The sequence below is a fragment of the Acomys minous genome (assembly GCF_964271855.1).
Source record: "Acomys minous genome assembly, chromosome: 11".
Classification (NCBI taxonomy): domain Eukaryota; kingdom Metazoa; phylum Chordata; class Mammalia; order Rodentia; family Muridae; genus Acomys; species Acomys minous.
In genome coordinates this window covers 8,611,791-8,638,373 of record NC_140492.1, presented here as the reverse complement: position 1 = coordinate 8,638,373, position 26,583 = coordinate 8,611,791, and the positions used below count along the sequence as shown (strand labels likewise).

General features: G+C 45.2%; 1 protein-coding gene across 9 annotated transcripts in view; it reads right to left on the bottom strand.

Moving 5' to 3' along the window:
- TIAM1 (TIAM Rac1 associated GEF 1) overlaps positions 1-26,583 on the bottom strand; it is a 361,545-nt gene that overhangs the window by 59,529 nt on the left and 275,433 nt on the right. For all 9 annotated transcript variants that reach the window (XM_084800521.1, XM_084800517.1, XM_084800515.1 and 6 more), the window contains 6 exons: positions 23,019-23,165; positions 20,613-20,687; positions 18,262-18,432; positions 12,072-12,176; positions 7,497-7,578; positions 621-707 (listed from right to left, as the gene is read on the bottom strand). In XM_084800521.1, the coding sequence (XP_084656647.1) occupies positions 621-707; positions 7,497-7,578; positions 12,072-12,176; positions 18,262-18,432; positions 20,613-20,687; positions 23,019-23,165 (667 nt within the window). The remainder of the gene's footprint in view (positions 1-620; positions 708-7,496; positions 7,579-12,071; positions 12,177-18,261; positions 18,433-20,612; positions 20,688-23,018; positions 23,166-26,583) is intronic.

Genomic DNA, 26,583 nt, shown 5'->3' with positions numbered 1-26,583 from the left:
TTCTCCCTCTAAGCCTCAGAGGCCCCCAGAAGATAAAGAACAACCATTGTAATTAGAAGGGAATGCTGCAGTAGTCCCTTGGATCCAGGCTCAGATCCACACTCTCTAAAACTTAGGAGTGTGACGTTTCTTGCACACCCAAATTCATGCACTAAATCCACTTCCTTGGAATTCTCTTAAAGGAGACAAAGTCTATGAAAATGTCTTTCTCATTTACTGAAGAGAAAAACCCAAAAGGTAACCTATGAGATGGACAAGGCCCACAAGGTAGGAGGTCGGAGACGGGGGCTTGCAAGTCTGTAGATCCTAAGCCTGGAGAGGCTGATGCAGAGTTCAAGAGTTCAAGAGCAGCCTGAGCCACATCATGAGTTCTAAGCCAGCCTTAGCTACATATCAAGGTCCTGTCTCAAAAACTAAAAAGCAAAATAAAAGATAAGTCCCAGAAATTGGAAGGCAGAGGCAGGTGGATTGCTGTGAGCTCAAGGCCAGCCTGGTCTACAAAGCAAGTCCAGGACAGCCAAGGTTAACACAGAGAGACCCTGTCTTGAAAAAATAAAATAAAATAAAATAAACAAACGATAAGACAAAAACAGAAACAGCCAACACATCCACAGTCTTACCTTTCTTGGAAGCTAACCCGGTTTCCTTGACGCTGTTCACGTAGAGCCTTCGGATGCCATCCTCATCCACAGAAGACAGCAAAAACCCTGCGGAACACAAGACAGAACACAGGGCTCACAGCTCTGAATGCGCAGCCAGCCACAGGAAGTACCTGCTGAGAGCACAGAGCGATGTCTATGTTTTGGGTTACACTTAGGATTCTCTTTTCCTGTTGTTCAGATTGCCTTACACAGCAGGAGAAAAATATGTATGTATTTTTAGATCATTCTAAAAGTAGCTACTTAAAAAAATAAATATTACCAGATTCCTGAGTCTTATACTTCACACTCGCCTGTCAGTGCACACAAAACGACATTATTTTATCTCACCTGTTTCCTGGCAAAGGGCACTGATTTGCCTTTTCCATCTGCTTCCTTACACAGCACAGAGCTGACAGGTTGGCTTATCTCACCAGGGTCCTTCACCTGGTTTGTTTTTTTTCCTCCTCATCCAGTCTACATCTTAGGACACGTGGTCCCTGGGTATGATGTCTTCACCCATACATACTGCTACACGGGCACTGCTTTAATTTAATACTGCATCCCCAAAACTCGCCGTACGCATAGCATTTCATACTGGAGTCTGGTTAACTGATAGCATAGTCTAACAGTGGTCATCAGAATATTAACTACCTAACCAGAGCTGAGGGGAGAAGAAAAGTTGTTTTTTTAAAAATAGGCAAAAAGAAAAAGAAAAAGAAAAAGAAAAGGAAAAAAAAAAAGAAAAAGAAAAAGAAAGAAAAACGTCTATTATAAGTGTGGATGCCAGAGAGCCAGGAAGACCTTTGAAGCAAAATGAATGTTAAGTTTTCTGTTTAGTTCACGGTACCAGGGAATGGTACCAGGGGTGAGCATGTGGGCAAAAAAGGCCACCTACCATTGTTAATTCTCCAAGTCCTAAACCCTCTCAGACAGGGATCAGAATTTCCTACCTTTGCTATATTATCAGTTTGACTGTCATTCTTATTGGGGTGGGAGCAATTAAAATGCTAATGGGATCTGCTGAGAACCAGCCAGCTTAGTTGGAATGCAGCAAGACCAAGGCAGAGGCCGCTCTGGAGGCACAGTTGACAGGGCTCACGCAGGAATTTCTTTATGTTCTTTGTGTTGAATGACTGATGATAATCAAGGAGTGAGTGAGGCGGGGAATCCACAGGCCTGAGACCTGCTGTCAACTATGAAAGTCTGCACTAGGTACTTGGGTACAAAATACAGACATGAGAAACACACTGGAATTCTCCATGTGGCGGGTAATCTCTGAATGTGAACAGAGCAAACAAAAGGACCGTGGGCACAACTTCCTTTCCAAAGACAAAACTTTACCAACATACGAAGCACCCTGGAGGGCAACTGTGTAGGGGCGGGGCTAAGAGGAGAGCTGCTCACTCGGGCCAGCACCACTATGCAGCACAGCCGCTGCAGTGAGGTCTATGTCGCTGTCTCCTAGTCAGCAATTGTAAAAGAAACGGAAGGACACAGTGCTCTTACAGCCAGTCAACAGCGGTTCTAAGTGGGACAGGAACACTCTAACCTCAGCAAACTCTAACGATGGCCCACAATGGCTGCCAAGAGGGAAGAAGCAGATCACTCAATATCAAATTAAGGTAGCCAGGATTAGGAGGCTGCTATTGTAAAGACAGGAAGGCACTGTGAGAGATAAGCAGCCTAGTGACCTACAAAAGGAAGCAATTAAGACTAAGTGAAGAAACCAAACAGGCAGCTGAGTTGATGAGCTGCCAGGAAATCCCTCATACCGACACCCATGGCCAAAGGGAGTCCACAACACAACACACAACAGAGAACTCCAAACTAGGTGCAGGAAAAGACACCCACACCCTAAGGATGTAATAGCATCAGATGTCCTCTGAGAGAAAGCCACAGGGCTGACCTGTGCACACCTCCACCCAGAGACAGCCTCTCACTCTGAGCGCCTGCAATCTGAGCTATGTCTACCTTACACTCTGAGCGCCACCTAAAGGCTGGCAGGGAGAGAGAAATTGCTAAGTGGGAATTTTATTTTGTCCTTGTCATTCAGTTTGGGTTATTTTGAGACAGGGTTTCTCTGTGTAGCCCTGGCTGCCCTGAATTCACTCTGTAGACCATGCTGGCCTCAAACACAGAGATTCGCCTGCCTCTGCCTCCCAAGTGTTGAAATTAAAAGCACGAGCCCACTACATGTTTACTCTTTAAAACTGTATTCAGCCAGTTGAGTTATTAGATCAGCTTTTCCATCCTAAAATAGAAGGCAGCATTTGGTACTGTTAAGATGTTGTGTTTGTGTGTACTAGTTGCCAGCATTACACATGCACTCATACATAACAAAAGCTACACTTAAGCTGATATTTGAGCTGGATGTGGACTGGCTGGGTCTGCATTTGAGATGCCACGGGAGTTTCTCAGGTCGGGGACAGTCAGAACATCCAGGATTATGAGATATGATGGATAATACTGCTTTTTAGCAAGAGCTAGAGTCCCCAAGGAGACAAGGCCCTGGGCATGACTGGGTTAACTGGAGTGGGAAGATTCACCCTCCAATGGGTGGTAGCATCCTCTGAGCTTAAGCCCTGGACCACATAAAAAGAAGGAAGCTGAGGTGAACACGTGTTACTTTCTGCTTGCTTCCTTACTGCAAATACAACTTGCCGAGCTTCCTCAGACTCCTGCAGCCAGGGCTTCCCAACCACGATGGACCACACCCTCCAGCTGTGAGCTTCAGTAAGCCCTTCCTCTGCCGCACTGGCTTGTTCGAGCATCTCCGAGCAGCAAGCAGGAAAGTAACAGACCCTTCACCCTTCCCGGCCAATACGCTGCTGCCAACAGGAGCCCAGACCTAAGAAGAACTCAACTAAGGTCACCAGCCATGCAGCAGGGCTTTCCGGGGTGATGCGCAGGAACTGGCACCGAGTGATTTGGCCACGAGGACCTCTGCCTTCATTGTGGTGTGGCCTCGACCTCCAAACAATGCATTGTGGACTATATGAAAGTACTGGTGGCCACAAAACTGAATCAATCAAACCAAAGCACTTTCTTTATGTCAGTCTGAGCCTCTCAATTGACTTGTCCACACCCATATGCTGTTGGCATATAAGTGGCCTGCCTCAGTCATCACCTGCTACTGCCACCAAGGGCCTAGGATAAAAAAGACAAACCCACCACCCATCTCTCTCTCTCTCTCTCTCTCTCTCTCTCTCTCTCTCTCTCTCTCTCTCTTATTATATATACAGCATTCTGCCTGCAGGCCAGAGAGATGGTTGTGAGCCACAATGTGGTTGCTAGAATTGAACTCATGACCTTTGGAAGAGCAGTCAGTGCTCTTAACCTCTGAGCCATCTCTCCAGCCCCCAACCCATCTCTTAATCTGTCTCTTACTCTTGTACTTCTCTCTTGCACTTTCTCTGAGGGTGCCCCCTTTTCTTCTCCATCTCTTCTCTGTCTCTGTCTCTCTACCCTCATGGCCCACACAGGTCCTACCCCCTCTCCCTTTCCCTTCCCTCACGTAAATCTCTCCATGTCCTATCTGCTGCGTGCCATCTCGTTCTTAGTCCTAGCAGGTCTACCTTATGTGGCTATACTCACCCCACTCAACTCTGGTTCTATCTACTGTTTGGAACAGCACAGACTGCTGCTTCATATTTGATTGTTATTATTTTGCTCCCTAAGATCTGGCTGCTGCCCAGACAGGCACATTCTCACTCACGTACACCTGTCTTTGCTGTGTAAACCTTTCTCTACCTAATTTAAAATTGATTATGGGGTGGGGGGCAAGGGAAAAGGTCTACATTTGGGCAGGATAGAAGTGAAAGGCAGAAGGTTTGCAGGCTTTAGGGAGAGACGGATCTTGGGAGGAGAAAAAAATGTCCTGGAGGAGAGAGAGAGAAATCACCACTGGATAGGAAAAAAACACGTGAGCCAGGAGAAGGAACTCTGAAGCTCCTCATGGAAAGAAGTGGCACCAATGAACAACGTAAGCAAGTGCTTTTGGATTATGGATAGGAAAGTAGCCCAGATAGAAATGGTTACAGCAGATGACATGGGGTGGGGGCTGGGAGGTAGTTTAGGGGTTAATATCTACCCAGCTCCAGGTAAAATAAGGCTTAGTCTGAAATACAACAGCTTTCTGTGTCTTTTATTGACTATGGCAGCAGGTTAGATAATACTGCTGTAATAATCTAGGCATTCAGTAACAAACATTATTAGCTACATTTAAAATCTACTACAACGTTTGTAACAACTGCTCTTTATTATGATCTATTGCTGGTCCTCTCTTGATGTGCTTAATTGACAAATAAAACCAGATTCGATCCTCAACACCCATATGGGGGCTCACAACCTTCTCTCACTCCAGCTCCCTTTTCTAGCCTTCAAGAAGGCACCAAGCATGCACACGGTGCACAGATAAACACACAGGCAAATATGCATACACATCAAAAATCTCAACATGTAGTATGTATGTGTAGAGGGAGGGGGAAAAAACCACAACTTGGTATAGGTCTCTGTGTTATCTTCAATTTTAGGCACTTGTGAAAAATCTTATAACTCATCCCCTGAGGAAAATGGAGGTGTCTGTGGGGTATTTTTACGCTGAGTGCTTATTTCGATGGCCCCAAGTCACTCAACAGTGGACTAAGAGTCTATGAGCTGGGAACTGCACTCTTATCTAGAGTCTCACGAGTTTACCTCACATGACAGAGACTAAGCAGAAGCAGACGCGCTGTCATAGAGCCTCTGAGTCCACAGGACCAGGCACTTGTTTACACCAGGGCCACCAATTATGGCTTTAATCATGGAGGTCACACTTCTGTTGCATAATAAGCCCTTTATAGAAATTAATTCTTTGCCATTGAAAATGTCCTCCAGGCTTTCTGATGTGTTTAGTTCATGGGTCAAACAGTAAATGGCGTGAAGATATAATGGAAGTGGCCAGAGCTACAAAATTAGCTGTATTCATTAGGCCACAACACTCTAATGAGCATTCTGAGATGAGGTTATTTGCCTGCAGGAGGAGACGCTGAAGGAATATTATACCAGCTGTCTGTAAAGGTTTTGGAAATTTTCAAACACTGAAAGATTAATGGCTGCATTCAGAGAAAGACCTCAAATGCGTGTAAGCAGCGGTCTTGACATTTCACCAAGAACTGCGAGCTCCTCCCAGCACACAGTAGGCTCCTTTGTGACTAGGTGGCTATGTGATTGGCTTAGAGCTGTGGTTGTCACAGAGTAACACCTGACTGACCACTTCCTCTCTCTCCTCTCAGCAAAGGCACAGTCATCTCAAGTGACAGCTGCTCCAGGACAATCCTCAAATGACACGTGGGGAGATGGAGAAGGAAATGCCAGCCTTGGGGCACTGGGCTCTGCGACCGTTACCTCAGCTACCTTCGGGTGTCCTAGGATAACACTATACAGATTTCCCCTCTTACTGTGCTCAAGTGCTGTTCCGTTACTGCTTAAGCTAAAGGTAGTCTGAAATACAAAGGAAGGATCACGTGTTCAATGACATCAGCATGTGCGCAGCCTTATAGGAAAGTGTCACACAGCAGACAGGTCTGTGGCTTTTTTTTTTTCCCAGACCTGCACTAGTCTAGACCCTGACTAGCACCTACCGCTTATTTTGAGGAGATCCCCACCACTGTCATGTGCCTTGCATGTCTAAATGGTACAAACACTGTAATTTAGAGTGTACACCTGCTTCCCTCCTGGGATCCTTGGAACTGGGTGTGTGCCAGGCAGTGTGTACAGATGACCTGCTTTCCAAGCAAGGACACAGAGACTGATTCTCTAAAGTCCCCAACAACAGTCTAACACTCTGATTCTGGGGAGTGTTATCCTCTCACTCCAGTGGGAGAGCAATATGGAGCCCAAGCCTGCTGTGCTACGCCCGCTCCCACCCTTTGGTCTTTGCTGTCTTTGTGTTAGTTCACTGTAATTAATAAGTCACAACCACAAGGGGCACTGTGCATTAAGTCCTTTTCACTGTAGTAAGTCTGTGCACCAGGCAACCCAGGGTCGGTCTTGAGCATCACAGTGCAGCCACAAAGTCAGTCCTCTTAACCTTCCTCAGGGAGACAGGCAGAACAGTGCCTGTTTGTGGGCAAGAAAAGTACATGGATATTCCCTTCACTTGTCAGGAGCAACAAAAAATAAGGTACTGCACTCCCACTAGGTCCTGCTCTTTCTCCTTCTCTCTTCTCCCCTCCTCCACCTCCTTTTTCCTCCCTCCTTCCCTCCCCCCATCTCTCTTTGATTGGTACCCACAAGTGTGGGTACCACAGAAGGCAGCCAGAAGAAGAGTGATGAATCCCATGAAGCTGGAGTTACAAGCAGTGGTAAAGTCACCCAAGGTGCTGGGATCCAAATTCGGATCCTCTGAGACCAGCGAGTGCTCTTCATCACTGAGTTAGCTCTTTGGTCCTTCCATCATCATCATCATCTCCCTTTCCTCTTCCTCCTCCTCTTCCTCTTCCTCCTCTTTAGCTTTTTGAGACAGTGTCTCTCTGTGTAGCCTTAGCTGTCCTGGACTCTCTTTGTAGACCAAGCTGGCCTTGAACTCACAGCAATCCCTCTGCCTCAGGATCCCTGAGTCCATTTGCTTCTTATGACAGTCAAATCCCACTGATTCAGTTAAGAGACTGCGGCCTGAGGCTTCCCTCCCTGTGCCCAGGGTGAGCACCTCTCTTCACAGCTCACTTGTTCTTCACAGCTCAGGGGCCAGATGTGTTGTCTGAAACAGGCCCCAGAGGCTTTTTATTGAATTGTAACTAAGTGCACACTCTGTTTACATAGGAAATGCTTTAACTAGAAACACAGACAGCCAAGACCAAAAACAAATAAACCTACCGTAATTATCAGCAGCCGCGTCTGTCTTCTCAATGTGGATATTCTGGGTGACTTTTGGACAGATTTCAATTTCTTTGTAAAGCTGCAAATCAGAGAAAGGAGGCTAATTAGGATCACATCACAAATAGCTTCATAGGATTGGTCAGCAATTTGTAAATCTATTTTTTCATAATTGATGCTTGAACAAAAATACGTATTACATAAGTCTTTTTTATTGAGCTTTGACCTATTAAGATGGAAACTTAGAATTCTAACCACCAAGGTAAAATCAGCTGTGGTTAGAAACCATACTGTTTCTAACACACACACACACACACACACACACACACACACACACACACACACACACTCCATATAATTCCCTAAGTTCATCACAGACATGGAAAATAATGCCATATTGTTTCTAACACACACACACACACATGCACGTATACACACACAAGAAGGTTATAAACTTGTTGAGTGAAATTCCTCAAAATATGAGGCATCTCTGTACATTCACACAGCACTTTCACATGAAAAAATCCACAGTAGGACCATTGCTGATACTGTAATGCACTGTGGGGATGATGCGACTTCTTGGCAGTCGCTTAACTATAAAAGATTAGCTAGAAAATTAAGTGTGCAAATCAATCAACTATCTAGAAACCCAATAGAGTGTAGAATGTGTTTCAGTATAAAATCAAGAATAAATAGTGTACAGTGCACATATCAGAAATGTTTAAATTCACTGATAGTACAGTTTCATATATCTGGACCTAATTTCATGAGACATGAATTTCCAACTATGTGTCTTTCCATCCCATACTGGAGCAATTACGATCTCCATTTTATGAATATGGGGACTACAGCTGGTGAGAACGTACTTTTATAAGTTTGTAAAGCCAGGATAGGCAAGACAGGATCTGAACCCAGTCCCGCACCCCCAGGGATAAGGTTGGTTCTCTCTGTCCCACTGTGGTGACTCCTGAGCCAACTTGTGAAACCCAAAGGGGCCCAAGGTCAGGGCAGTGAACCTTCTTAGGTATGAAACCTAAAGCTGAAATCCAAATTTGAGACAAAAGAGCAAACAAATGCATGCTGTTATTGATCTTGAAATGAAAATAAATCTCAAGCTATAGAATTCAACATAAACTTCCTTCTGAGGCACTGAAGCAAAGTCCTTGGTGATGGCTACCCCTGCCCATCTCTTCAGGGGGTCTTTTTGTTCAGGCAAGAAGAGAATACACATTTCTCTCTTCAGTGTACTATGGCATGAAGTGATGGGGGTTAGAGCCAGGAACATTGGCAGTACAGCCCGGGTGCCAGGGGGGATGATTCAATGCAATTTTATTTAGATACTTCAGAAATGTTTCACAAAATCAAACTCCCCAATTAGAAGGCTTCATGAGTTACAGCGATTGTAAGATCAGAAAATGGTCACTACATCTGCAAATACAGAATTATTTAAATAGAGCTGACAAGACATAGCAGGGCTGCACAGTTCCCCTTCCTTCCTCTCTGCTGAGGTTGAGCTTTGGTGATCTACTTTTTAAATATGTGTGACAGCCAGTCCTTCCCGCCAGGTGGCGGTACACAACTGTTAGTTCTACCCATCTCTGCAGCTATCCAGTGCCACACACCTTGTACAGAAGGAACCTCTCTGCTTTCTGCCAGTCTCGGTGTCACATAAACACTCAGTGCCATATAAACCAGCCTCTGGGTGTTGGCTGACACTGAGGCCAGGTTGAGCAATAATAAAATACAGGAAATTTCAAGAACACACTGTGTCCTACAATGTTTTCTCTTAAACCACAGTAGTTGGGCTAGGAGGAGGTTTGAAATCTGGTGGCTTCGTGCACAAGCGGCCCATGTTAAAGTGCCTCCATTTCATTAAATGAATGAAACTGGATGAAAAAGATCATCAGACTTTAACACCACCCTGAATAACCTGGCACTCGGGTTCTCACAAAATCTTGTCCTGCCTTCCTTTCTCCCCTGGCCACCCCAGCCTAAGCCACCATCGCCTGTCACCTCAGCCGCCGCCCCCTAGCCTGCCGTGGTTCTCTGCCTGCCAGCATGCTCTACTGTGCATTTGCCATACAGCAACCTCAAGGAGCCTGTTACAAAAGAGGTCAGCTATTGTCACTCCTAAGAAACTGGATAGGGCTGGTTTCAGGACCTCCATGACCCCAGAACACCCAAATCCAAGCATGCTCACCTCTCTTATGGAAAACAGTGTGGTGTTTGCATAAAAGCTGTGCTCGGTAGCTCTCACATACTTTGAATTATCCTTAGATCGCATTTGATACGTAATACAGCATAAATGATAGGTCAACTGTTTTCATACTGCATTATGTATGGAATATGGACCGAGGAAGCCTATACACACTCAGTACAGTCCTGACCTTCACATTGTACTGTATACATTACAGAGAAGTTACAATGGGTTCAATTCCCAGCACCCACATGGAAGCTCACAGCCGTCTGTAACTCCAGACTACAGACGTGATGCCTTCTTCTGACTTCTTTAGGTCAGACATGAAGATGGTGCACACATACTTGCAGGCAAAACACTCATCACATAAGACAATATATAAATCTAAAAATGTTTTCTAAATAATAATAAGTGAGTAATGAAAATTCTAAAGTCACGGCTCGATGTGCACATGCCTGGTGATATATGGGGCATGGAAGTTGGTTGCCTGTGAGCCCTGTAATTTATTATATGCAAAATTCAGAAACCATAAGGCATGAGCTAAATGATCTATTGCAGTTATCAGCCTAGCCTCTTCTGCTTCTTTCCTCGTCAACATTTTTGATCACGTAGTTCCAAGTTATGCACCAGGATGATCTGAAACTAGGTAGCCCCAATCCTCTTGCCTAAGTCTCCCCGTTGTGGGAATTACAGGTGTTCACAACACCACACATGGATTTGGGGGGGGGGTGACAGCAGAGGCTCCAACAAACATCTTGTTACGTTGTTCTCTAATTTAACCTTGAACTCCTGGGGATCATGCAATTCTCCTGCCTCAGCCTCCTAAGCAGTGGGACTACGGATAAGGACTAGAGCACTGAGCCAACACTTTTCTTCTTTGAGTACGGAAAGGACTCTGTGTCTGTTCACAGGACACAAATGCTGGCTAGTGAATTCCCAGGAGGAGCATCATGGCTCCTCACTGTTAAGGTAGCCTCCCCCATCAACCCATCGACACAGTCAACAGTGGTTTAGAGTGCAGGAACCATTTTGGTCCTTTTCCTCTTTCTATAGTTATCTTAGATGTATGAGTGTCTGGCCTGCAATTATGTCTTTGCGCCATGTGTGTGCAGTGACAACAGAGGCCAGAAGAGGGCATCAGATAGCCGGGAAGCAGAGTTACGGATGGCTTGTGAGCCTGTGGGTCCCTCTCACAGAGGAAACCGGTGTTCTTAAGCACAGAACCACCCATCCCTTCAGCCCCATTACTGATCCTTCCCCTACATATAACAAACACGGTCAGATTGTCACTGAAGAATAATCTCAGGTGACCTGTCAGTGCAGTGGAATCGTAACTGTATACATTTGTCAAAGTGCTTCACACCGGGGGCTAAAGACTGGTGAGAGCTTCTTAATAGAAGTATAGTTGGAGAAGTTGATTTAAAACCCCATTCCCTATGAAACGCGACTCCGTGGTTCCTCTTTCCAGAAGGAACCTCTGGACTGCCCTTCTAGTTCTTCTTTCTGTGCTGAGGCACGCCCATGTTTTTAGCTGCACATCCTCGGCAAACAGCCTGGTGGCCCCAGAAGGGTGACTAAGTACCCAGAGGCCAGAACATTCTCCAAGAGAGGATCCTGTTCCCCAAACCATTGCTCATTAGAACTGAAAACTGCAGCACTCAGCTAAGAAAAAGGAACCTGCTAGTGGTTACCACGGTGACAACCGCTAACATCCACTGAGATGTCATTCTTCTGCCCTTTGTAAAATCCTGGAACTTTCCATATCAGTGTCTTTCCATTTGCTGATTCCCTATGACTAGTGTGCAGAAGCACAGGTGTGAGCCAGGTCCAGCTCAAAACACAAGTTCTCGACCTCTGCTGAAACGCAGCCATCCATAGATGTCTCCAAGATTCTAAATAAACACAGTTCTAGCAAGCTGGGTGATGTCATCAGATAGCTCAGGTGGGGCAGGGGCTGGGGCTGGGGGTGGGTGTGTTACACCCACAAGATTTGACCCACGAGTTCTGATAAGTATGTAGAAATTGCACAAAAATGGAGTAAGTGCTTTTACTGTGACAACTGCCAACAGATCTTAAGAGTCACCAGTTATGAATAAAAGTCTGCAACAAGAGTTGGTCACGATGACTAAACTCTTATCTGGTTTATCTGTGGGTTTCAATGTCTTTTGTGACTGTGCAGCCCTGCTCTCTGGACAAGCAAAGGCGACTTTGCACTCGGGGATGTCTGTGGTAAGTGAGGCTGCCTCTGCCGGCTCTGGCGCTCCGAATGAAGCTCACCGATCTCGAACCTAGTTCCAGTCCACCAGCCACGGTCACCACAAGGACGCACGTAATTTGCAAACCATTTCAAACAGAATGTACACGGCCATAAACATTACCAGCTCATAAATGTCCTCCTCGGGCTGCGGAATATAGAACTGCATCTTGTTCCCCATTAGAAACTTCAGGCGCAGGTAATGGGCGGAGTGATCCAGCTGATGTGCCTGATGGGAAGGAAGGAAAGTGTCTGTTTAACAGTAAATAGGGGCAATTACTTCTCCTTCTCAAGAACGTTTAGACCTGCTACCTTGCCTCCTAGGGGCAACAGAGACGGGGGTGGGTGGCAGGATTCTGTCCTTAAGAGGTTAGAATACAAATCAGACCTGGCACTCATTACTAAGATTCCGTGGGGACCATGCAGTTCAATGCAGAAAATGGAGTTGCAGCCTCTCTTCCACGTGTTTGATTAGCTTTGCTCGTTAGCTCTGGCTTTTCAACAAAACCTATTAGGGAAGCGCTTGCATATAACTTAATACACTCGCATGGTGACAAGAAGGGAGGAGAGAGCCCTTACAATGAGGGGGAAAGGCTGTACCCCAATTTGGGGAGCCCAGGACAAGTGTTGGCAGCTCGTTGCAAGCAAGTCAGCACAGGCAACTTCCTGAACTCCAGGATCACTTCTGTCTCCTAGAATGGGCGTCCCTCAGGGCAGTGCAACAGCATCTCCAGCCCGGGCAGCACATCCAGTGTGCGGAATTTGAGTTCCTGGGGCCTTTCTTTCCTCTAGGATAGGTCAATGGACCTACTCTATCTAAAAAGCCATTCTTGAATTAATTTGACTACAAAAGATACCATGACAATAGGGCTTTATAAGTATTTCTCAGCACACAGCCAAGAAGACACATGGAGAAAAGAAAAAAGCTTTTCAAATATTACAAGGCAATGTGAAATTATACCCCAAGAGAAGATATATTTAAATGGGTAGTTTTAATTTTAAATGGCCTTATCATTTAAAAATATACCCTAAAATACTAGTAAGTAAATGTAAGCTACTTAGAATCTGCTTCCAAAATAATCCACACTTGGAGGTAGAGTCAACAAATCAATGAAACTTAACATGGTAATTACATGTTCTACGCAATGGAACATGGGGGTTTATCACACGGATCTCACTTTTACATAAACTTGAAATTTCTCAAACTTTTAAAATAAAATTTCAATTTTACATAAAGTGATGGAAACATCTCTCGGTGTCCTGTGGTGAGAACTACGTTGTAATAAGTGAAATCTGTTGTGACTGGTAAATTCTCTTACTCTAGCCTGCCAGTGCATAAATACACACACACACCAAACTAACAGCACCCCAGTCCTCAGTCCCTTCACATCCTTTCAGTAACAGCCACAATGTGGGCAGTGTGCCAGGCGGGCCCTCCACGAGGCCGCAAGGGCACAGACAGACAGCAGTCAGCTCACTCAGGCTCCACAGTGAGCTGGGGCTCGGAGAATTGATATGCAGAATACGGGCAACAGAGGAGTGGTAGCTTAGCACGGAGGACAGTCATGGATTACCACAAAAGCACAGTTCCAGAAAGTGTTAATGAGTTCCCTGGGAGCACACAGCACAGTGATAACCCCGGCCTGTGTGAAGTCTGAAGTGCGGAACAGACACCAGCCAGGGAATACACTCCTGGGCACCCGGCTTGCCTTTCCCTGTGTCCTGGACAGGAAGTCTCTATCTGACACCTATACATTCAAGGATGAAGAAGGGCATGGGTGAGCCAAGGGAACACACAACAGGAAAGCCTTCAAGTATTGGGGTGTTATGACAAGCCAAGGTTCCCTGTGTGCCTAGGGGCTGGAGGTGGGGGACAGGTCAGGGAAGACTCTTCTAGGTCCTCACAAAGCCTTAATTACAAGCAAAACTTGTGTTTTGCCTCCTGTTCCCTACTGAGGTGGAAGGGAAGGAGGATGGAGCTTCATGGGGTCTCAGTAACAGAGACGACACGGCTCGGACACCTTGCTGCTGTCATTAATAAACACTTGTGGGCAGTCCTAATCAGACTATCACTTCCACATACACCTTCTGGACAGCACACCCCGGAACTAACCTCACCCAGGGGATTCTGGGACAAACCTCAGCGAGGCCCTGACCAGCTAGCTGTCTTACTGAACCCCAAGTGCCACAGCCGTGCCAACACTTGGACTCGCACACGGAAGGACACACAGCAGTGGAGGCTTTAGTGCAGCACAGAGAACATGGTTTACGCTGCACTTACCGCCCCAAACTTCCGTATGTTACTCTTTGTCCTCTTTTAAAAAATTAAGATGAATACATGCAACAGCTGTGTTACAATAACTGGCTGGCGGTCAGCACGTGTCTAGAACCCCTGTGCTCTAGAAGGCAAGGCAAGGGGTTTCAAGGCTGAGACAAGCTCAGGCTCAAAATAAACAAGGAAATGTTTATATAGGTTTACTGAGAAATCAAACGACCTTTTTGGTTGGTAAACGGTTACTCTACAATCAGGACGTGAAGCCTGAGTGGGTTCGCCCATCTTGGTAGCATTCAGTAGTTCTGAGCCCACAGGGCACGGCCGAGGTAAAATGAAACCCAGTCCTAAGAATTTAGCTCTCAAGAGGAGCATCATGAGCGCCATGTCACAGCAGGCCGGGCTATCACCACGCTCAGAACACGTATTTATGTGAGCGAGTTCCGAGTTAGAGAACACTGGCGATGGCTGCTAAGCATCTGGCTTGTTTTGACTTTGTAAAACATTTGAGATAAAATTTCCTGGCAAGAGGAGTTCCATTAGGGAAAAAAAAAAAACAAAACACCAAGTAGTACAAATTTGTTTTCCGATGTACATTTCCTCAAATCACTCAGCATTTGATCTGTTTTGAGTCAAGAAAGCTAGCTGTAAATTGTGCCACAAAATAAATATTACAACTGGGCAAGTTTAAGTCTATTTGGCATAATTTTCTTTAATTAAAATCTTACTACAGTTGTTTCAAAGGATTATGTCGCTATGCAGATCTTTTTAATAAATAGTCCAAGCCACTAAAATACATAAAAACCGAATTAGGGAACTGGCTGAGTTGGTACAATGTGTGCCTTGAGCGCCTGAGACCTGAGTGCTATACCAAGCACCATGTAAAATCTCCATGAGTGATGGCATGTCACTGTGACCCCAGTGTCTGGGACAGGGGACAGGGTGATCCCTGGGGCTAGCTAGCCAGCCTGTCTAGCTTATTTTATGAGGTCCAGGCCAATGGAAAACCCTAACTCGAAAGAGGTGGATGGTGTCCCTGAAAATGGCATTCGAGGTTGTTTTTTGGCCTACACATATACACAATGAACAGATACATACATACACATAGGAAAACATGGGCTAAACATATGTAGTAAAATTGACACTATGGTCACACATGAGCAATACAGGTAACTATGAAAGAATGGATCGTTTTCTGCAATTTTTTTTAAATAATTGCAATAGTCTGAACATATTTAAAAACTACAGGCTGACCTGGCTACTGGCTACATTTAACAATCATTCCGATAACATCTATAACATGAAATGTGTATCGTGAAACATTTACTATACCAGAACTTGACTGGTGGTCGGATGGCAGATGGCAAACCGATGTGAAAGGGTGTGATGTCAGAGACTAGGAAAGATACTGAGCTAATGCAAGCGACGGAAGAACGAAATCGATCATTAGATATTAGAAGCAATGCCTATCACCAATGCAGAACTCGACTATATGACACGAAAGGCGCGCGTCCTCGCGTGTCCATTTTCCATTCCTCATGCAAAAAAAACATCAAAAAGTCACTCATCATTAATATTAGATCATTTTGTAACCCATGGCACACCCTCTCTTCCCTTTCCACTAGTGGAATAAAACTCTTCCACTAGTCACAGAAGAGTCTAGAAGACATCTGGGTCTGAGGACACTATATAATTTACCTTCCGTAGATGGCGTCTCTGGAGACCATCACCACGGAAATTTTCCATTTTTAAACTCAGTTGACATAAGTTTGTTCTAGGCAGGGTGGTCTTTTTTCTATGTTTTGGTGGGGAAAGTGGCAACCCAAGAACACTGGGCAGGATGACCTATTACTGTCACAGAAAGGGCTTGTACCTTAAAGGATGTGCACAGGAACTCAGCAAGGAACCCAGAAACAGCAGAACAGAGTGACAGCATTATCTAAGCTACATGACCAAGACATTCCCTTTTAGTTTCTAGAAAGGCTAAATGCTTTAAAAACAAAACGAAACGAAACAAAAAACACCCTGACACAATCAGAAATTATATAAATGTTACATTCTTAGTGTTTTAGCTATTTGTATTTGGCAGCCTTGAAGAAAACATCTTTCCTATCTTGGTGCATCTAAAATTCTGAATGTAAATCAATATCTACCATTTCTCACCATTATCAACTTAAAACATCTATCTAGACCTAAAACCATCTTAACCTCTAAACAAATAAGCTTAATTGTAAAGCTAAATGTTAATTGATCAAATCAGTCATATCAATCACTAGTCTATTGTTTAATTTTTAATTTTTTTATTTTGATATAGGTAATTTATTGTATATATGTGTAATAATATAAATGTATATATAAAAAATAAAAATACTTGATAAAATAAAAAACAACAATGACAACAAAACCAAAAAACCTGTCAAGCCAACTCATCGCCCTCCCCACAGACCAATTCACCACAAAACATGGTTAGCACAAAACTACGGCTTCATTGGCCACGCTACTCCCTGGAACACCTAGCACTTGGCTTGTGTAAAAAGGCCAGAGCACCACTTCCAAGAGCTCCAACTGAGAACAACTCCCATAGCTCTGCAGAGTATTAGTGCTACTCTGAAAAACTCTGCTCACCTATAAATAACGGGACACAGAAACCTGAGTCGGATCACCTTTGTTTACAATGAAAAGTCCTGGGCAGAGACGCCAATGCTGGATCACGTTCATGGTAGAATTGAGGTGCATGAGACATGCCTCAGTTTTGACACCTCTGTGGGGGCCAGTATTAACTTTGTCCTAAAACAATGTGCTGATCTACTTTTCTCCACATAAGGCTACTGGAAAGTCTTATTTGAGCTGTGGTTTTTCATTTCCCCCTATTCAGGTGAAGAGCCACTTTTTTAGGCATTAGTAATTTTTTTAAAGCAAATATAAGTTTCTGGTAGTGTAATCACAACATACTTGTTGAGGGAGTAAGATTATTCAATATTTACAAATGATATGTTGAATGAACAAGGTTTCTAAAATGTCATTTTTATCCATCCAAATGGTTCTAGGATAAAATTAAGATATAAAAGATTTCCACTTTTGGAGCTTTGTGGAAACTGGCTCCCTTGAGAATGAGTTCTAGATTCTTCTGAGCCTTGTCGACTGTCTTCCCTACAGACCGGGGCTCTGCGAGTCCACCCGTCACGACTGGACACACCCCAGTGGGGAGCAGCGAGAACGGGGCTGTCTCTCCTTCGCTAACTTTGCTGATTTTCCTGCCCCTGTGACTGTGAGCTCAGACAAGACCCTCGCTTTGTCTGCAAACCAGGGAGGTAGCGCTCCTTTTCACACGTGACGTGATCAGCTAAGACCACTGATGCCGTGCATATGGGAGAGAGAGACCCAGAGTGCGAGAAGAGGGACTTCCTGCTATCACTCAAGGGTACCCAGCTATGAAAAGAGGCTCACCTTGAGAAAGATCAAGACATTCCGGTATCACAAGGCCAAAGCAGGGCCAAGCCGGCCACTTTCTAGTGGAAAATACAATTTCCGCATTCACACAAAGAGGGATTTCCCATCACGTCAAACTTACACTCACTTCAGATCCTCCCTATAAAGATGTCAGTGGTGTATCAGCTAGTACTCCAACACCAGGCAGCAAAATGGGATGGTAGTACCAAATACATGTATGTGTGTGTACACAGGAAAAAATAATCACAGAAGGACAAACAGCAAGATGCCCACAGTGGTTAGCTTTGCACTGTTAGTCCTAGTGAGCTTCAGTCTTTGTCTCAGGTTTTCTATGCTCAGGTGTGCAACAGAGGTGTATGTTCATTACAAACCTATGATGCGTGTGACGGAGACAAAGCTCGTACAAGACTCTGCTTCCTCCTCTCACAGACACCTCTTACGTACAGTGCACACCGTCACAAAGGAACGCAGGGCTGTCTGCACGTGCAAGGCATGCCCAGCCTCCTCCCTCAGACCGTGCCCACGGGTGCTTCAGGAGAGGGCTCCACCCGACTCTGCTCTTCTTGGGAAAACATCCTGAACAGCCACATACCTTGCAAATGAGCTCCAAGGTGTCCCTCGCAGTGTCCCCGGGCCGGACAACTGTCAAGGCTGGCTGATTATTGGGCAGACAGAACCAGGAGGGAGTGAAATATTCATGGACCCAAATGTCGCAGTCAGGATTGTGCTGGTGGACACTGGGCAAGACCACCTCCTTCTCCCTCTGTGATAAGAAAAAAACGTAATCAGGGCTGAAGCAGTCCATGCCTAGAAACTTCAGACTCCCCCAGACTACCTATGCCCAGGGAAACCGCCTGCGGTGGCAGGAGGGGCGCCGAGGGGAGGGGCGCGACACCTGGGAGAGGCAGAGCTTTGTGAGAGGACAGCAGGCAGCCATTCACTCTGGACATGGGGCACACTTCCCCACCTGGACTAGGGCCCTTATGTGAGCACAGCATGACAGGTAGATGGCACTTTGGAAGCAAGGGAAATGTAAGGCACTCCTTCGGTTCGGCCCACTGTTCCCTCCACAAAGGCATTTTAAATTCTGAGCCGAGAATTCCACCAGCCAGAGCACCTGCCACGGAAAAGTTATACTGCAAGGCAACAGTGAGCCTTCCCAAGGAAACTGTGTTCGTGAAGACAAGGCCCTGGCATCACATGTTGACAGGCAAGCAAGGAGACTCGCTGGGGCACAGAGCACCCCAAAGATGAATGACACGTTAGGAGCCGAGTCAAAACACAAGGAAAGAACACGTTAGATTACTGGAACGTAACCACACTTGGTGCTGCAGTAAACGCCTGTGTTAGGGCTTTATAAAAGGCAGCGAGATGATAAACGTGGGCCTGTGCATTCCCAGGCACAAGGAAGACAGTGGCTACGCACAAGACACAAGCTTCTCAGTAACTGCCGGGAGATGCTAAAATGACTCCTGCTCATGGCTGCAAGAGGGTCCAGGGACGAGGAAAGTCTAAGAGACGCCCAGGTGTGGAGGAGTCTCAGCCCTGTCTCTGACATCTATTACAATCACAGGTAAGTTGGACTCCAAAAAACTGCCAGAAAGCAATCACTTGCCGACACCCCATTACCTACAGCTGGACTCGTCCCAGGCTGCTCCCACAGGCCACATTAAATAAGTGCCCTTAGCCCTGGATCAGCCCTAGATTAGCATCTAAACTGCTCTTTGAGATGAGGCTAAATGCCAGGAAGTCGAATTTCTAAAAAGCCTAGAAAAATAGAAAATACAGACATAAAAGGGAACTCAAAAGTTTTGTCATTTTGATACCCTATGTACGCAAAAGGGCATTACATCATTTTAAATGTATGATATATGCAAAGTGGGTCAACTTCAAATATGACAAAGTCAATGTTTAAAACTATGCTTGGATTGTACATCGGTGCAGCAATCTAATTTCATCATGGGCCATTACTCAGAGAGGGTAACATGGGAACACATTCTCTTGGCTAGCCACCTCCACACCCACAAGGCCACATCCAGGAAGTCTGAGTAAAGGAAGGCTTTTCTGTGGCCACTCTTCTGCTCCCTCCAATACCAAGAGCCACACTGTATTCTGGTTTCTGTGGATCGGATCCCTCTAGAACACTGGGCTCAGCCACTGCTGACTAAGATAACTGGGTTGCTTGGCAACCAAAAGCTGAATTCTGTCACTTTGATCCTGGGGATGGGAACCAAAATATCATAGCAGCATTTCTGTCAATACTAGAACACCAAAGGAGAGTGGAATTGGAAACTGGGGTCCTGAAAAAGGAGGTGTTCGTTCTTTCTTTCTTTCTTTCTTTCTTTCTTTCTTCTCCCCCCCCCCTCCCTCTCTCAAGCTACATAATGTGGCTGTGGGGGGAATCAGTATCTTTATGAGGTTTGAACCCTAGCAATTTGAAAGGCCCTATTAAATTCAAGCACAAGGCTGAATCATGTCTGAATATTTGAGTTGGGAGGAAAATGCATTAAAAAAAGAACATACTATCAGAACACTTGTTTGAAATTAATGGGAACAAAATAGCATGTGTGGGCAGAGAGCGAGGGCACTTGGAGCTCACGTCTTGGGAATAAAAGTTGTACATAAAAAGGAATTAGCAATGACATAAAATATTCAGCTATCTCAGAACTCAAATCTTACATTCTGCTTGGAATCTTACACATCAAATGATAAGCTTAGAAAACGTTATGTCAGCAGGGAAATGTTCTGATTAGCACCAAGATTTAAACACAAAATGATTTTTCCACCTCACAGTAACTTATTACATAATGTTTAAAAAAAAAAAACCTGATCATCTCAGCTTTTCATACAGAGTGTACTTAATTTCAGTTTCCCCCAAAGCAAGCATTGTGCATATGCTAATGTGCTTGTGCGTCTCCAACTGGAGCACGTGTTTATTTTTACCTTGCCATCTGGAACAGTGTCATCAAATACTCCCTCTAAAGATCTCTTTACAGCGTCAGTTCCCTCTCCAAACACCTGCATAGACAAAAGCATCATCTTACAAAAAGAAGTCTGGTCAACAGGCCAAAGGAAGCATGGGACAGTGGCCGGAAACAGGCAGGGCTCTGGGAAAACAGCACAGCAGGGTTCAGTCCTCCTGGATCCCAGAGTACATCACACTTTAAGGTGGGGAACCACAAGCATCAGGTCCCAATAAACCGAACTTCCCAAGTCTTTAGAAGTTCAAACTCCTAATTCACCTAAGTTTAAAAGCAAATCACAAAAGCAATGAACCATTCAGAAAGAAGACGTCTCCTCACAGACCTGACTTACCCATAATTACAGTCTTTCAAAATCACATCCTTCCATGGAACCTGAGAAGACAGTTACAGCTTTTGCTTTTTATATAACAGGTAGAAAAGTTTTTTTTTTTATTTAAAAACCAGAAAATTGTCTATTTTTTGAAATTTCTTAATTGTGTAACTTAAAGGTATAACAAAAATGATCAATATCTAAACACAGACACAATAAATTCTGTATGCAGACTATTAGATGAACATGTGCCACCAGGATAAAGTCAACAATTATTTTGTTTAATCCAGTGTAAATGAAGCTACAGGAACACAATTTAATTAATTAATTAATTTATTTATTTTTGTTCTACTTTAGAGTTCCGAATTAGTGATCAAATTTCTATTACAATATTTATGGCTAAGCAAGATTTCTTTTCTTTATTTTAGGAAATTATAAGAATGATATTTAAAACATATTGTGAAGATGCTTGCTTGCATTTATTGAAATCCAGTCACTCATTCCAAAGGCTACAGTGTAACCTGGTTCCCAAAAAGTAAAGCCATATAAACCAAGAGTTTTAACAGAACCTAAGTCCAAGCTGCAAGACCATGCTCTGCAGAGGGAGGGGGAGGAGCTTATACTGATGGCCTGCTTTTGCAGCTGGGATGGAGACCGCAAAGTCTCTACTGTGCCCGGTCCATAAGGAACTGTTTTTGACCTTCCACAGAGTTTAGAAAATAAACAAGGTTGTTGAGCCTTACATGCATCACATGCTTAACTGGTCTCCTTCAGGTTTTTTTCAAGACAGAAAACTAGGGGCTGAAGAGATGGCTTAGCAGTTAAGAGCACGGACTGCTCTTCCAGAGGTCCTGAGTTCAATTCCCAGCAACCACATGGTGGCTCACAGCCATCTGTCATAGGGTCTGATGCCCTCTTCTGGTGTGTATGAAGACAGAGTATTCAAATAATAAAATGAATAAATAAATAAGATGCTTTTTAAAAATGGGGTGGGGCGGGGATTTAGCTCAGCGATAGAGTGCTTGCCCTGAGTTTGGTCCTCAGCTCTGGAGAAAAAAAAAAGACAGAACCACCATGTTTCAAAGGCGAGTATGTTGGTCAGCTAGGAAACTGAGGACAGCAGCCTTTAGGAATAACTCATTTAAAACTGCATCCCTATGGAAGGTGGTGGCTGTGATTCTCAAGTCAGTTTTGCTCACGGGCATCACATGTAGGTTACACTAGTGATCTGGTCATAACCTCGCAAATGTCGAGTGCTTGACTGCCCAGCCACAGTGACGCATGAAATGAATACTCCCTCCAGAAAGGCTAAAGCACTCGTGTCTTATGACCTCTAGAATACAGACGGGCAGTTCGAGGTTGCTCACGTCTCAGTGTCAATGAGGCAGATGACAATGGAGAGTTGAGTTTTCTAGAAGTAGCTCCAGCAATAGAGGCCTTGGCTAGGAAGAGGGAAGGGAAGGACCACTGGGCACTGTTACTCGGGGCTCCACCCAGCATCAGCCCAGACCATGCTAGTCACGTGATCCTCTGCTAGCCGTGCACCTGAGCAGGAGCTGCGGTGGCCGCTCTCACCTATAGGAGGGTCCTTGTGCCTACAGACTGAGGAGCTGCCCGTTTACGGCCATCTTCCAAACCTCAGGACTAAAGAAAATGGTCATATTTCCTGGAGGTTGCCTCTGATCCAGCATCTAAGCCATCTTAAGATTGTATTTAATGCTCCCTTGGCTCCCTGTGGAGTCTGCTCTCTTCCAAGGACTTAGATGAATTCTGCACCTTTTTTATTTTTTGGTAGGTCTGAAATTAACCAGAGTTTGGGTAGCGTGCAGGTGGGAGATGGACAGGGGTGACACAGTCACAGCAGAACTCAATGTTTGGGGTATAAACTACTTATTTTAAAAAGTGTCTAGCACAACTAACTTCATGTCAAGTTGATATAAAGTGCCAATAAACACACACACACACACACACACGCACACTCATGCACACCCACGTGCAAATCAACTGACACAGAAGCAGTATCTGTAGGTTCTTTTTGTTGACGCTGGGACCTACCTGGTTGATGGTTGGGCGTCCCTGCTTCTTTTTGGAGGTAGTGTCTAGGCCCCAGAGAGAAGAAAACCTGCTCCTTCGCTTGCTTGCAGACCTGGACATGGCCTGTGTACGTCTTCGCACTCCAATCTCACCAGTGCGGGCTGCCACCTGGGATTGGTTAAGATAGAAGAAGCCACATGACTGACTCCTGTGCCTTGAGTTGCCACCCAGCCCCACCCTTCAATAACCCCTCTCCCAATATACTACTGCCCCAGTGCTCAAAGCATTAAGCTATGACCTTCATACACAGAAATTCTGGGGACCTTCACTGATGCAAAAGAAAAGTCAGGGAGCTTAGTCATGGTAATAAGATGCGCCACGTTGCTAGGAGCTCCCTGTCCTAACTTAGACATACCTGCTGCACCTGTTGCGTGGACCCATGCCTTCTTGGAACAATTCCTACCACTGCAGAGTAGTTTCCGCATTTTAATTAGAAAGGACACTGAAGGTTGGTGACAGCCAGCAGGTTTCTGACTGCTATGATCCCACATTAAACCCAAACTAACCAATCTCTTCTATGTTGAGATCTCTTCCATCTCCTGCAATAGATGAAACCATCCTCTGTGCTAGGCACGTAATTCAGGGCCCCAAATTCCAGAGTCTCCACTAGATAATCCCTAATGTATCTGGGCACTTGGCCATGAAATCAAAGTTGGCTTTTCCTTGGTTATTGGAAGAGCTTCTAGGAAATGTTTTCAAAGGAGAGGGCTTTCTACTCTCTTTGGTGCAGTTTATCCCTAGTGATGGGAAGGACCACATCACAGCCTGAAACATCAGGCCTTTCAAGGATGGAAGACCAGGGAAAGAGAGCAGCTTGCCAGACTAGACCACTGAGCTACTCTGTCTCTGGCTTTTTCATAGTGTTGGGGGTTGAACCCAGGGACTTTACATATGCTTGGCAAAAGCACTCTACCACTGAGCTACATCCAAGCCAGCAAAGGTACTGATGAATAGATGGAGGGTCTTCTCTCATGCATACATTCTCTCCCTCCCTCCCCCCCACATACACACACACACACACATGCACACACTTGTGTGTGCATGCGTGTGTAACACAGATCTTCCATAACTACATGGGTCATGTTTAGGTGGAGAGGAAATTATACTTGTATCTCTTTTTAAAGCTATACTCTGTTAAGATGCCAACCAGGGAGACATTTCAGAACAGGATACCTGAAACTGCCAGTGTGACAGCTATGGAAGTGGGTTATCTCTGAGGCCTCCAAAAAGCCCATAGAGCATCAGGCATGAACTTTACCCTACAGGTTCTGAGCAATGTCCCAGGAACTTGAGGGTTCCTCTGCCAGGAGGTCTCAACAGGCCACCCACAAGATCTCCTTTCAGAAGGGCGAGGCAGGAGGCCCAGCAAGTCAGACTGGAAATGAAACCCCCCACCTGCTCTTTGTTGCTGAGGCCAATGTCTAAAACCCTACTTGTCATAGATTCCCATGTGGCCCCTCCCAGTATGACAGATGCCAACTGGCAGCAGCCTCAGGGATGAGACGGTATTGGGTAACACAGGGGCCTCCCAGTCCTCAGCATGTCAGCCACAAGGCATCTCCCTAAGTCTTAGGTACTGACAGTGTCAACATAGCATCATCCCCGTGAGTGGATGGGCAAAGACCCCTACAGGCACTGAGGCCCTGAGCCAGACAGCGTCTCTGCCAGGGCGTTAGGAAGAAGGGTTTGGACTCAGATGCAAATAGAAGGAGGAGGGAGCTAAGAGGTCTCACATTGTCTCATCTGAGTACTTAGGAAACACAGATCAGGGCATTAAAAGTAGGAGCCAAGACTACCGTGGGAATTTTTATGAGAAAGATTTTAACCTATACTTATTCTTTGGGTATTCTGGGGGAGAAAAAAAAAAGTCCACAAATAGAAGCTATCATAACACATGTCAAATGTTCTGATTTCTACTTTCTAAGTTGAAGGCGCTCAAAGGTTGTAAACAATTAAATCAGAACCTGCTGACACATGTATGTTCCCACGCTGTGTAAACCTGGAATAAATGGTGTTAAACTTTAGAATCATAACACACACACACACACACACACACACACACACACACACACACACCAAAAAAGAAAAGGAAAAAAAATTCAGCTATTTGGTCTCAGTTTATTTACAAACAGTAAAGTCGACTTGTAAGCACAGTGTTTGTCTGTCTGTCTGTCTGCCCCATGCCACATATAGGTATCCAAAAGGGGAGAGCACTCTATATCTGTGGATTCAAGCAACCTCAGATAAAAATTATTTAGAAAAAATGCTCCATATGTATTGAGCATGTTGAGACATTTTTCTCATTGGTATTCACTAAACAGTGTAGTGTAAGTATCTGCATTCTATTATCATTGCATTAAGCACGCTGAGTAACCCAGATACGGTTTAAAGTGCATGGGAGGATAAGCAACGGCTATGCAGAAGCACTTGACCACCCCCTTTGGTCCTGATGCTACTCTTCTGAGGATGCTGAGGATGCTGAGGGGCTATCACAGCAGGCATGTGTTAGCGTGCTCATTTCCTTCCCAGCATGCATCACTGTCTGCACTTACCATGTTCCATTAAGTGCACATTTCCTTCTCCCCATCCTTCCTATATGAACGTGAGCTCCAGTAGGACAGACTCTGTTTTCTTTGCTCTTTTAACCCTCATCACAAGGCTCGCAACTGACAAACCCAAAGGCCGTGTACAGATTTGTCAATCAAATAAATAAATAAAACATTTAAAAATCAAATCGTGTGGCCAACAATAACTTAAAGAGTAACTCCTGCCTTTACAGTCTCGGGTACTCGGGGGAGAAGCATAAGGTAAGATAAGCCAGTGTGCCTACAAATGCTTGACAACTGGCCCACTGACTGACTGACTGACTGACTGACTTAGGCAGCTCAAAGACTAGCAGTTAGGCCACCTCCCCCACCCCCACCACCTCTCAAGACAATAATGACCAGGAGTCTAGAAAACAGGCTGGCAGAACCCGTGGGCTTCTCAATGGTCAGCCGAGACAATGCCTCCTCTGTGGCGGGCACCTGACTGACTGCTCAATGGTCAGCAGAGACAATGCCTCCTCTGTGGTGGGCACCTGACTGCACTATCGCTCAGCTCATCTGTGCAAACAAGAACAGTGATAACCTTTCTTCAAAGAGTACAGCAGGGACCCTTCAGCTAATGAAGGCAAATCACTCAGCATGGCGCGGGCTCTCCTACTGAATGGGACTCCCATTGTAGCCCAAAGGCCTCCCCTGGCCCTGGTACCCCTTCACCTCCTCCTTCCATCCACCCCCACTGAGATGGGGCGGGGGAGAGATCCTAGACAAAGGAGAAATTGAAGAATGCTTCAACTCCCATGAAGAGGAGGGGACCCTAAGGGTCAAATGACAAGGCGAGATTGGGGGACAGGAGAGCAATAAATCAGCCTAGAATTCCCTGCTTAGGATGTCCTTCAAGGGCTGATGCAGAAAACAGAACAAGGTGCCCAATAGAGTGCCCTGACTCCTTTTGCCTCAAAATGAAAAGCCTGCTGCACGGA